Source organism: Mus pahari, chromosome 14, assembly GCF_900095145.1.
Source record: "Mus pahari chromosome 14, PAHARI_EIJ_v1.1, whole genome shotgun sequence".
NCBI lineage: Eukaryota > Metazoa > Chordata > Mammalia > Rodentia > Muridae > Mus > Mus pahari.
This window is the reverse complement of record NC_034603.1, coordinates 21,672,721-21,685,621: the sequence shown is the minus strand read 5'-3', so window position 1 is coordinate 21,685,621 and position 12,901 is coordinate 21,672,721. Positions and strand designations below refer to the sequence as shown.

Sequence of the window (12,901 nt, the reverse complement as noted above, 5' to 3'; positions counted from 1 at the left end):
TGTGTGTGTGTGTGTGTATTTGTATGCACATATGATTGTTCTAAAGTATATACATGTGAGAAAAGGAAGGAAAAAAGAAAGGGAGAGAGGGAGGGATGGAGGAAGGAAGGAAGGAAGGAAGGAAGGAAAGAGAAAAGAGGAAGAGAAAGGCATATGTAGTCGTGTGTGTGTGTGTGTGTGCACAGTTGTGTCTCTGAGGTATATGTAGTTTTGTGTATGTGAGTGTGCAGAGTTGTGTCTCTGGGGTGTATGTAGTCCTCTGTGTGTGTGTGTGTGTGAGTGTACCTTAGTGACTAGCTTTCCTGATCAGGGACCTTGTTCATGTCTATCACAGCAAATAACATCAGCCGCTCTAATTAGATAATTAACATCACTGATAATTAGAGCACGAAGACCAAGAAAATCCATTCACTTTCCAGAGAAAGGCTGAGGGAGGACATAAATTCAAAAGAACTTGGGCTCTGGAGATTCAGAAAGACAGACAAAACTCTGAAAGAATTTTTCCATCTAAATTTTATATTTAGCTAAACTGTATATGTATTTGATATTAATATAAAGGTATTTAGATGCATGAGTTCTGACAAACTTTACCTCTTATACACCTTTCAGTAGAAAGCTTCAGAAGGCTGGGGAAGCGGCTCACTGTGGGCAAAATGTTTGCTCTGCAAGCACGAGGGCCTGAGTTCAGATCCTCCACATCCACGTGTATATAGGTTGGGCACGGCAGAGCACTTCTGTACCCCAGGGTTTATTGGTCAACCAGACTTGCTACCTCAGCAAGCTCCGGTGTCAGTGAGAGACCCTGTCTCAAAGAAGCAATGGAGAGTGATAGGAGATAGCTACAGTCAGTCACTAGATTATGCATGTGCACCACACACGCATGCACAAGTATTCGCATGCCCTGAGCATTACATGGATCCTCCATTAATATGCACAACTTTTATGGTTTTATATATCAGTTAAAATTAACAACAAAAAAATTAAAAACCTAAAAGAAAGTTCCCACTTGTGTCTCGCTGAGACAGAGGAAAAGCTAGGAGCAAGGACTGGGAGAACAGAGGGTGGGGCAAGGGCATGCTCCTGCACTGCGCATGCGCACAGGTGACCTGCAAGGACAGTGTGTAGGCCACCGGATAGACTTCTGGGGAGGATAATTTGGAGGTAAATTCACTGAAGAGGAGAGGGGGGAGGGAAGCAAGGGGGGGGTGAGGACAGGCAGAGGAACTGAGTCTGAGGTCAGCCTGGTCTACGTAGGGAGACCTTGACTCCAAAAACACAAACGATAAGTTATCTTGTAGGACCTGAGATTTGTGTCCTACTTGCAAGCTAAGGAAGCCCACTGCCATAGACTAACAGATGCCAGCAGAAGAGGGTTTCTTGGCTGAGAGACAGGTATCTGCCACAGCCAGGGTGGTAGACAGCCAGCCCTGTCTTTATGTCCTGGATCCCAGTCCCAGCACGATGCAGAGCCAAACCATTCAGTGCACACACGGTGGGCTGGAGCAGGAGAGCGAAAGTCGCAGGTTAGGGACTTGGCCTTTTCTGCTGAGCAGTCTGCTGCCTGCCTGCCTTTTGCTCTGAGGAAGGCGGAATCTCTTCCCGGATCGCTTAAGTTTTACAGACACCTTTAAGAGCAAAGCGCAACTGGCTCACTCTGGGGTTAGGGGTGGGAGACCCTGTTGAGAACTGAGAGCCACTCTGCTGGGGTTCTCTTTTGAAATTCATGGCAAATAAAACGGCTCTGAAAATCGAATAAGCAGTTGTACTTAATCAAATAACTCACGCTGCCCGCATTCTTGCCAATTTATCACCTTTTCTCTGCAAAAGAGACCCAGTGCCTGGGGGCGATCCAGAAACACAGCAGGAGCTGTCTTGAAATTCCAGCAGGTTCCAAGGCGAGCAGAGGGGCGGGCAGGAACATTCTCCCTACCAAGTTCCTTTTGGAAACCTGCAAACTGCCCAGCTGCAGGCTGTGGGCTCACGATTGTCCTGAGCCCAGGCCACGCCTTCCCCTAGTTTGTGTATATTGGTTTCCTGTGGTGTAATAGATAATTGGAGCAGGCTGGCCCCAACTTTATTAGGGCCATCTTGGTCTAAAATACATCCTATCTTTTGACATTGTCATCTACAAAATTCACACTCAAGAACAGAAATGAAGTTTTACACACACAGAGAAAGAGAGAGAGAAAGTGAAGAGGAGAGAAAGAGGGTCTTGTTTTTAAATCTTCACGTTTCAGTAAATTTAAGATTGTGTGCTTGGCTGCTTTTGTAGCTTCAAGTTGGACATACTAAAACTGCAGGCCAGCAAGCTAAGCAAATCTAGCTTTTGTCTCAAAAAGAGAAAAAAAAAAAATCAAAGGCCGGTGGGGGTGGGGGNGGGGATGGGGGTGGGTTGGGAGTGGGGTGAGGTGGGGGAAACAGGATAGTGTTGGCATTTGCCTTTAATCCCAGTACTTGGAACACAGAGGCAAGTGGATCTGAGTTCAAGACCAGCCTGGTCTACAGAGCAAGTTCTAGGATACTCGGGGCTACACAGGGAAACTCTACCTCGGAGGGGAAGGGGGGGGGAGTTCTCAATTCTCCCACTGTAGCTGGGCGGTGGCCCCTCTTCTGGCGGCGTGGCGGCAGAGGCAAGGGGCAGATGCAGGCGCGCGATGTTCAAGGGTGCGGCGCAAAGGCGCTTGGGACACTGATCCAGCGGTCCAGCCGGGGGACCGTCCCGTTTCGCACGCGGGGTGGTGGCCGCTTCCCCGGGAGGCAGCTCTGGCCGCGCCTTCCCGGAGACCACGGAGGAGGCGGCGCGGGCGTCCTCTTATCGACCCCATCTCCCGTTACATAAGGCCGCGCCCCTATCTCCGCGGGCCATCGCCGCGCCAGTGCGCCTTCTCCCACGCGCGGGAGGTGGGGCGCCTACCTGCTGCTCCCCGCATGCCTTCTGCTTGTCTTGAGGAGCAGGGGCCGTTGACTCACCCATGCAGCGCCCAAGGTGTTTCCCCAAGCCTTTCCCCACCCCAGGAGACCTCCAAGGGGTCTGTCTGCCTGCCACCTTGCCCTGTCCTCCAGATTGAGAAACTGAGGCCCCACAGGGGTCACTTGGCTAGAAAAAGGCAATTCAAATCCCGGGAGGGCACAAGGGACAGAGACAGATTTCCAGTTCCCAGATCTGTAGCCGGTCGGAGGTGGGGGGGCACCTCCACTGTGGACAGAAAGCTGTCATTCTGTGCCTAGTGGGAAGGGAGCTGGGCAGGACTAGGCCCTGCAGGGGTGAGGGCGTCAGGAAATTTGTGAGAAGATGGAATCTGGCTGAGGAGAAGAAATGGGTGGGGGAAGAGTCTGAGAAAGAAGAGGGGCCATGGAGGGGCCACTGCTGGCCTAAGGGAGGAAGTGGGTGAGGGTGCATCTTGACATCACTACCCAATAGGCAAATGCTGCGGCCTCTGCAGGGGGTGGGTGGCTCAGTATGAGGAAAGAATAGGGAAAAGGCTATGTGCGGGTGTTCCATGCAGCAGCGATGCTGCAGCTCCAATCATTCTCAACATTCTGGGAAATTTGAGGCCCTTGCGGGACCAGCACAGCTTCTTCAGAGACACGGGGGCTGGGGTGGGGCTGGGGGCTGGGGGAGTGTGATGGGCACATTTTCTGCCTCATCAATAGCATTAATGTTCTTTGGCCTGGGCTGGAATTTGAGCAGCCTGCTGCTGACCCAACCCAGATATTAGTGTCCCAACAGAAGGGTCAAGAGAAGACACTGGTGGGCCCGTGTCCAAGCTGCCTCCTGGCAGAATCAGCAGCAGAAGAGATTTACTCCTTAAAGGTCAGGGGAATACCTGAGCTGGCTGCATTTCAGCGAACCTTTGGGCAGTACCAACGTCTATATACCTCCCACTCGTGCAGCTGAGGAACAGTAGTGTGGTCGGAAGTGACTTCTTATTCTCTCTGTCCTGTTTTAATTTTGTATCCAAACCATGCATTGCTCTGGTGGTTTATGAAATGCGTTCGTTGGAATTAAGAAGAAAAAAAATGAAAGAAAGAAAGAAAGAAAGAAAGAAAGAAAGAAAGAAAGAAAGAAAAGAAAGAAAGAAAGGAGAGAGGGAGGGAGGGAAGAAGGAAAGAAAGGAAGGAAAGAAGGAAGGAAGGATAAAAGAAAGAAAGAAAGATAGAAAGGAAGGAAGGAAGGAAGGAAGGAAGGAAGGAAGGAAGGAAGGAAGGAAGGAAGGAGAAAACTTTCCCAATTCTCACAGCTAATAGACTGATACTCACCTGCCCAGAGGGTGACAGGTACTTAGTGACCAAGAGGTCAGTATTGGGCTGACTGCCCAGGGGCTTGAGGCGGTCAGCAGGTGGAATTACTGGGGCGGAAGTTAGCTTTGCTGATGCCCACCGTGGAAGTAAGCCACCCAGAACTTGGAAACCCTGTCCCCGACCCTTCTCAATAAATCCACTAAATCAGACTCTTTCCTTTAGCGGGGCACTGGATTTTCCAAAAAAGAAAAAAAAAAATTCAAGATGAGTAAAGATGTGGTTTTCAGATAATGCCCAACAAAGCAGAGACCAGGGGTGAGGCGTCATCGCTTTGGTTTATAAAAGCTGCTTCAACAGGCTAAGGCCACAAGCCAGCAGCCTAGGCCAGCCCACAGTTCTACAGCTCCCTGGTTCTCTCACTGGCTCTGGGCTTCATGGCGCTCTGGGTGACTGCAGTCCTGGCTCTCGCTTGCCTTGGTGGTCTCGCCACCCCAGGGCCAGTGCCGAGATCCGTGTCTCTCCCTCTGGCCCTTAAGGAGCTCATTGAGGAGCTGAGCAACATCACACAAGACCAGGTGAGTAGCACACACAGCCCCTTCCCGGAAGAGGTCATGAGCAGGCTGGGGCTGGGCCTGTGTGAATGACAGAAGAAGCCCCCCGGTCCCTGGGCTCAAAAATGAGGAAGAGCAGCTGACTTGGGGGTGCAACAGTGTATGGACAGTGAAAGGTTCCCCCAAAGAAAAGACCTTTACAACAGGACAGGTTTAATCTAAGAAAACCCATGGGGAAACCAGACAGCTCTCAGACTGCTCATAGGCTAGGGATAGTTATGGGGACGGGGAAGGGTTGAGATGTTGGTCCACAGCTTGCTAGGGGGAGTCAAAGAAGCGAGCAAGAGGGCCAGCTGATCCTTATCTGATCTGATAATGACTGGCTAGCCGTTATCAGGGACCTGCAGGAGTGGCGGCCACTGTTTATCCAAAATGGAGGATTTTCTCAAAATGGCGTGGCCATGGCTAACAAATGGACCTTGCAGGGGTTGGCAGAGTCACTCGAGGCCTGGCCCCACTTCTGCCAGCTTGGGACTCTTTCACAGAGGAAAACAGGGACGAGCCAGCAGCTTCCTAGAACCATTTGGCATCTGCCAACTGGATTTCCCATGTCATGTCCAACTGGATTTCCTAACCCATGTTCCTGTCAGGGTTTCAGTCAGTGGGACAGGATGCAGTAACACCAACTCCTCTCCCTACTGGCAAATCAGCTCACAGCATCTGACCACTGATTACTGCCAAGCCTGGCACTGGATGCTGCGTTATCTTTACTGACACCCCCAGAGGCAGGCATGGTGGTTTCCTTTTGTGAGGTCCAGGGAGGCTAATGTCAGACTCAAGCCTTTTAAGAATCTCACCTGAGGCCTTGCGTGCGTTTGTGTGTGTGTGTGTGTGTCCCTAACATAGTGTCCCATTCAGAGAAGAGAAGTGGTACACTAGGCTCCCACTGCCTCACATCTGACTTGACTAGGTCAACAGCAGCCCCTCCTTTACCAAACCTCACTCTGGCCTTCTCTGTAGACCCCCCGCCCTCCTGCCCAGACTGTGGCAAGCTGCAGATAAAGCATTTCCCCTGCCAATAGCCACCCAGTTTCCCTCTTTCAGCTCCAAGACTCTATTTCCTGCCCTAGCTCCTTGTGCAGGCTAGACACCGAAGGATAGGGTGCTGAGGGGTTGTAAAGCCAGACTCTACCCTACCCGAGGGATGCTTGTGGGCCTGGCCCGGCTGGGGTAGGCCTGTGACCCCTGCTACCGTTCTGCTCATGGTCTCTTTGCTTTCTCAGGCTCCCCTGTGCAACGGCAGCATGGTATGGAGTGTGGACCTGGCAGCTGGCGGGGTAAGGAGCCTGGGCTGAGGGGGTGTGGTGGTGGCTATTGACTGTTGGCTTCTTTTCTCTAAGCCCAACTCATGTAGCTAGGGCTTTGCAAACAACCTTGAGAGACAGGCATGCCTAGAATGTCGGGGCTTTAGAGGTTGAGGCAGGAGGATTACTATGAGTTCGAGGCCAGCCTGAACTATATCGTAAGTTCCAGGCTGGCCTAGGCTACAGAAAGATATCCTGCCTCACAGAACGCAATTGAAAAAGCAAACTCTAGAACAGCAGTTCTCAACCTTCCTGATATTGTGACCCTTAAATACCGGTCCTCATGCTGTGGTGACCCCCCAACCAGAAACTTGTCTCCTTGCTACTTCATAACTGTAATTTTGCTGCTCCCCTGGGTCATAATGTAAATATTACATGCAAGATGTCTGATATGTGGTCCTCAAAGGGGCTGAGACCCACAGGCTGAGAACCACTGTTCTAGAAGCTACTCTTGTATTCCCTATAATTTAGGCTCCTCCGACCACCCGTACCCACCTGGCCAGTTCAACGGCCTTCCCGTGACCTGAGTCGGGCCTGACATCTGCCCTCTTTTCCTACAGTTCTGTGTAGCCCTGGATTCCCTGACCAACATCTCCAATTGCAATGCCATCTACAGGACCCAGAGGATATTGCATGGCCTCTGTAACCGCAAGGCCCCCACTACGGTAAGGCCTGGTCTACCCCTGAACCCACTCCTGCTAGCCGAGATGGGCGTTCCACCTGTGCGTCCACCCAAGAGCGGGCCCAAGGTGGCAGTAGGGACGCAGACTTAGGGTGTCACTGTGCCTGGGCTCAAGGGTTCCCAACCTTTACCTGAGCCTCAGTATCCATAGTTGTAGAGGCAGAGCCAGAGTCACCTGGCAGGGACTTTTGAGAGTTATCGTAAGGGCCCGCCCCTGGAAAGCCCCTGCTGAATGCCAGCTGTCCTTGACTGCGGCGTCCCTCTAATGGATGGGCCTCTTTGTCGTTTCACAGGTCCCCAGCCTCCCTGATACCAAGATCGAAGTAGCCCACTTTATAACAAAACTGCTCAGCTACACAAAGCAACTGTTTCGCCACGGCCCCTTCTAATGAGGAGAGACAGGCCCTGGGCACCTCAGCTGTGGACTCATTTTCCTTTCTCACATCAGACATTGCTCGGGGAGAGGCAGGGAGGAGGGCTGGGGAGGAAGGGAGGTGCCTAAGCTTTGACCTCAGCCTGCACTGCCTGCCTAGTGCTGGGGGGGGGGGTGTCTCAGCCCGGCAACACCCCCCCTCCCCGCCCCATCCTTATAGCAAACTGCAGCAAGACCGTGAGTCCAGCCTGTGGCCTGGTCCACACAGGGCAACTGAGGCAGGCAGCAGCTTGAGCATGTTTCTTCTTGATCTTATTTATTATGGTTGTGTGTTATTTAAATGAGTCTGTCAGTATCCGGGTGGGGACATGGCTTGCTGCCTGTGCCCTGGGGGCTCCAGCATTGAAGCAGTGGGCTCTGGGGTCCCTGGCAATATTACTGTATACACAATTCTGCTACCTCACTGCAGCCTCCAGGTCTCACCCCAGGCAGGAGACAGGAGGGACGGCCAGAGCAATACTCCTGTCTGCCACGGCAGCAACCAGCCCTCAGCCATGAAGTAACTTATTGTTTTGTCCTTATATTTAAAGTATTAAGTAGTTTAGCAAAGAGTTAATAATATATGGAAGAATGGCCTGTTACACTCACCGTGGTGTGTAGGGAATGGGGGGAGGGAGGGTGGTAGGTTTGTCACTGAACAAGTTTTTCATTGACTGTCAAACTAGAAACCGGAAATAAAGATGGTGACAGATAGACCTGCCTGCTTTGGCTGTCTTTTTTGGGCCCTTGGGGATGCTGCCCTGTGGACTCCAAACTGAGGAGCCCAGTGTGGGGGTAGGGCTGCTCAAAGGAGATGGGAGGAGCGATGGGCAGGACCTGGGCTGAGAGAAAGTAAATCCTCCTGTCTGTGGCAGACCGAGGACACACGCCCCCTGTCTACTGTGGGGGGAGCCGGGGGAGCTTGGGCCAGGAAATGTCTGGGGCAGGCAGGGAACCTCTTGGGTATCTCCTGATGACTGGCCAGCTTTGTCTGCACCACCCACACAGTCTCGGGTCTCCCTTGCCACCCTAGGAGGGCACACAAGAGCCTGAGGCACGGGCTGGAGAGATGGCTCAGCGGTTAAGAGCACTGGTTGAGCCCGGCAGTGGTGGTGCATGCCTTTAATCCCAGCACTTGGGAAGCAGAAGCAGGCAGATCTCTGAGTTTGGGGCCAGCCTGGTCTCCAGAATGAGTTCCGGGACAACCAGGGCTACACAGAGAAACCTTGTCTCCAAAAAAACAAAAAACAAAAAAACAAAACAACAACAACAACAACAAAAGAGCCTGAGGCATGGTGCGGGCAAGAGGCTCGTCCAAGGCAGGTGCTGAGAGGAAATAAAGGCTACATTCTGCCTCCTCTTTCAAAAGTCACTCGCCTAAATGCATGGCTCTTCTCCAGTATACTTCCCATTTGGATGTTCCCTGGCGATGAGACATTCACGACTTACTTTCTAAGGACAAACTGTTCAGTTTCTGGAGCCCATTCATTGCTTTGTAAGCCGGGATGAACCGGTTGACATGTGGAGACTAGGGCAGGCAGACAAGGCCATGGAAGACAGCACCTCCAAGCAGATGGCCTGCCTCTCCCTCGCTGGCCCACAAGCTGGAGTGGTGGGAACATCTGCATCAGTAAGCACTAGCTAACACGAGGCCTGTTGGCATCCTTGAGAGGTGCTGCCCAGAGCGGAAGGGCAGGAAGCTTGTGTGGCGGGTGTGAGGTGGGGGTCAGGGACCGCTCAAACTCTGAATGATAGCAGGAGCCCTCCTGGGACAGGCCAGAATCTGAGATTCCAGTACTCACAGCTGCACGTCAACCCAGCAACACCAGACGACATGGCAGGGACTTAGCCAACGCATGGGGGAATCGCCTCCCCTTCCTGCCTCACTGCCAGCAAAGAAGACATGCGGAGAGGCCAAGCAATAGCACAGGGAGCCAGCTACTCTGCAAGAAAGGGAATATGGAAAGGGAATATGGATAGCAGGCTTCCAGTCCTGCCCGAGAGGTCACATTTTCTGAGGACTATGCGTGCCGACACAGCACCGGCCACCCAGACTGAGGACCGCAGGACACGGCAGGACACGGTGCCAGACAGAACTTACAAAGGCAGGGAAGGGGATGTCTCCTCCACCCTTCCTGCTGGGGGCGCTGCTGGAGAGTCGGGGGGGGGGGAGCAGTGGTCTAAAATCAAAGACTAAGTGGACTGACTTTTGTTGGGTTTTGTTTTGTTTTGTTTTGTTTTTTTTTTTGAGACAAGACTTTCTCTCTGTGGCCCTGCCTGTTCTGAAACTTGCTCTGTAGATCAGGCTGGCCTCAAACTCGTATTCATCTGCCTCTACCTCCCCAGTGCTGGTATTAAAGGTGTGTGCCACACTGACCAGCTTGGTTTGTTGTTTTTTATAAAAGGGTGATATGTGTATGTGTGTGTGCCCATGTATGTACATGTATGTGCATGTGTGAGTGCATGTGTATGCATGTGTGTGACTATGTGTACATATATATGTGTGACTGTGTGTATATGTGTGTGTGCATGTGTGTACATATGTGTGTATGTGTGTGTGTGTGCGCACGTGTGTGTATAAGAAGCTAGAGGACAACCTTGGGTGTTACTCCTCAGGAGTTGTCTACCTGGTCTCTATAAGTCTCTCACTCACTAGTCTAGAACTTTCCTTATTAGGCCATGCTGGCTGGTCAACAACCCCCAAAGATCCTTTAACCTCTGCCTCCCCCGTGCTGAAGATCCGAATGTGCACCCCCTGCCCTCTTCCTCGTGCTTGCAAGGCAAGCTTTTTACCCGCTGAACCCTCTCTCCGGGCCCCAAGAACGAGATTTCTTTTTTTCTTTTTCTTTTTTTTTTTTTGGTTTATTCGAGACAGGGTTTCTCTGTGTAGCCCTGGCTGTCCTGGAACTCACTTTGTAGATCAGGCTGGCCTCGAACTCAGAAATCCGCCTGCCTCTGCCTCCCGAGTGCTGGGATTAAAGGCGTGCACCACCACGCCCGGCACGAGATTTCTTAAAAACATTTCTGTGCATAGACTATAGCTTCATCTTTACCCAGGTCCCCTAACCAGCCAAAGTGTCAGCCTGTCTGTCTGAAATAAGGGAGATGGTTCAGGGATAAAAAAAAAAAAAAAAAAAAAAGACCTTGCTGTTCAAGCCTGATGACCTACATTCAATGCCTGGATCTTGTACAAAAGGTCAGACCCAGGAGGAGCAACTAGAATGCCAGCGCTCTTACAATAATAGGAGATGGAGACGGGAGAATTGCCCTGAAACCCATGGAACAGCTGGCCTTCAAGAATCAGGGAGAGACAGGGCTGGAGAGATGGCTCGGAGCCATCTGGTTAAGAGCACTGGCTAATCTAGAGACACTAGGTTTAATGCCTAGCCCTCGCAATTGACTATAACTCTCGTCCCAGAGGATCTGATGCCCTCTTGTGGCCTCCATGGGTATTGCACACACATGGTGCACAGAGGTGCACATGCAGGCAAACCCTTATCATGTAAGATAAGAAAATAAAATCTCAACTGGGCATGGTATCACACACCTTTAATCCCAGCACTCAGAAGGCAGAGGCAGGCAGATTTCTAGTGAGTTTGAGGTCTGTCTGATTTATACAATGAGTTCAACAACATCCAAGGCTGTTTCACAGAGAAACCCTGTCTTGAACCCCACCCCCAAAAAATAATCTCAAAAAAAAAAAAAAGGTAATGTCAAAAGCAAGAACCAAAAGTCGTTCTTTGACCTCCATCCATATGGATGGAGCCTCACAGGTGCAGGTGCAAATGCACTTAAACATTTGTGTATACACAGACACACACACAGAAACACATGGACACAGACACACACAGACACACAGACACAGACACAGACACAGACACAGACACACACACACACACACACACACACACACACACACACACACTTTTAAAATAAAGGAGGTCTCTCTTCCAGTCCAGTTCTAAAAGGAGCCTTCACTCTACAAGATGCATGTAGAGCCATTCCAAGTCTCACCACTAGGGGTCCACAGCTAGTCGTATCCTCATCCTGTCCACAGCTCCAATTCTTCACACTTCTACACTGTGCCTCAGACAGATCGGGGACCTGTGGTCCTCCGTAGGGAGCACTGAGCCCTTTGGGGACAGGGGATACCTTACACTGTCACAAGACAAAGCCACTAAAGCTGACAGCAAGGAGGTGTCCCAGTAGGAGCAAGAGCGGGAGGAAGAAGTAGGAGAAATTTAACTTTGCCACATCCCCTGAACTCTAGTCCTGGAGGAGCCATAGGACATCTAGGAAGCCACTGGGCCCTTTCTCCCATATGCAAAGGAAGCTCTCCGCAAGGCCAGAGACAGGGGAGCGAAAGAGACCTGAGAGCCTGTGGTGGGTGGGAGACAGAGCTGGTCAGAGTATGGGGTGAGCTGCCCCTCAGCACCCCAGGCTCAGGAGGTTTCACTGAAGGTGAGAGGGACGGGGGCGGTGTGGGGGGGGCTCAGGTGAGAAATGAGATTCAATTTCCGTTGAACTCCACAGCAAACAAACACTTCTGCTACTCAGGCAAGGTGTTGAAAACACAGTCACTTCAGGGGTTTCTCTGAGGTGCTCAGTATGAAGAGGAGCCGTGCAGAGGACTAGGCCTATGTCTGTCCCATTGTCTGAGGACAGCTAGGAGGATGCGGCCAATCAAGCCATCCACTGTCACATTTACGCTGCAGCCGCGCCTTGCCCGTGCAGGCAGCCGGTCAGTGGGTACAGTGGGTACCGGCCTCTGCTTTGCTCCTCAGAGAGGGTAGCAGGTGCCGCTGGCCATGCACCAGGCTGAGTGTCCTGGCCTTGGGGAACCCCGGTTGTGGGGTCCCGCATTTTAGGCTGCTCAGGCCTAGAGCTGTGTCTACAGCCACCCTCCCCCACACGGCCCCCTCTCACTGTGAAAACTAAAAAGTCACGAGGCCTCATTATCTTCATTCATTTCTCGGCTCCACCCAAAAGCGACAGAGCGCATGGCTTGCAACGAACTTTCCCAGATCAACTGATTTCTCGGCAGCCAGGGAGGGCCCCATGACGAAGCCACTCGAAATCCCAGAAGCAATTTTCTACTTACGACCTCACTTTCTGTTGCTCTCTCTTCCTCCCCCTCCACAGTGCCATCTCGAGTGGAAAGTGATGCCCTCACAGAGGGCCTAAGAGACGCCCCCAGCCCTGCCCTGTCTGGGCTGTTGTGTGGTCAGAGGTGACGCAGGCACCAAAATTAAATATAGCAGACCTCGTCATCTCCGCTCTGAGCATTGCAGTGGACCAGTGCGTGGGGGCTGCGCCGCTCTTCCTGCAGCCCTCGTGGGGCAGCCAGGCTACGGCCACCTATAGATCTGTGATTCCCTGGCCCTACCCAGACCCACTCTTAAGGAGTTCCAGGGATGTCCGGAGGGAAAAGCAACTTCTCATCTATTTTACCCCTCCATGTTCTCATCCTTGCTACATACTTTTGAAATAATAAATGTACAGCCATTCCCCAGTCTGGCCAGGGGCAAAACCAGATTTAATATAGAAAAGCAGCTCTTTCTTTCTTTCTTTCTTTCTTTCTTTCTTTCTTTCTTTCTTTCTTTCTTTCTTTCTTTCTTTCTTTCTTTCTTTCTTTCTTTCTCTTTCTCTT

The 12,901-nt window shown here is 51.6% G+C and overlaps 1 protein-coding gene across 1 annotated transcript; it reads left to right on the top strand.

The window, feature by feature from the left end:
* Positions 1 to 4,608: 4,608 nt before the first annotated feature.
* On the top strand, positions 4,609 to 7,965 carry Il13 (interleukin 13). The gene is made up of 4 exons (XM_021214076.1): positions 4,609 to 4,817; positions 6,077 to 6,130; positions 6,718 to 6,822; positions 7,133 to 7,965. Exons 1-4 carry the CDS (start codon positions 4,677 to 4,679, stop codon positions 7,226 to 7,228), a joined length of 396 nt encoding a protein of 131 aa, XP_021069735.1. The 5' UTR covers positions 4,609 to 4,676; the 3' UTR covers positions 7,229 to 7,965.
* The last annotated feature ends 4,936 nt before the right edge of the window (positions 7,966 to 12,901 follow it).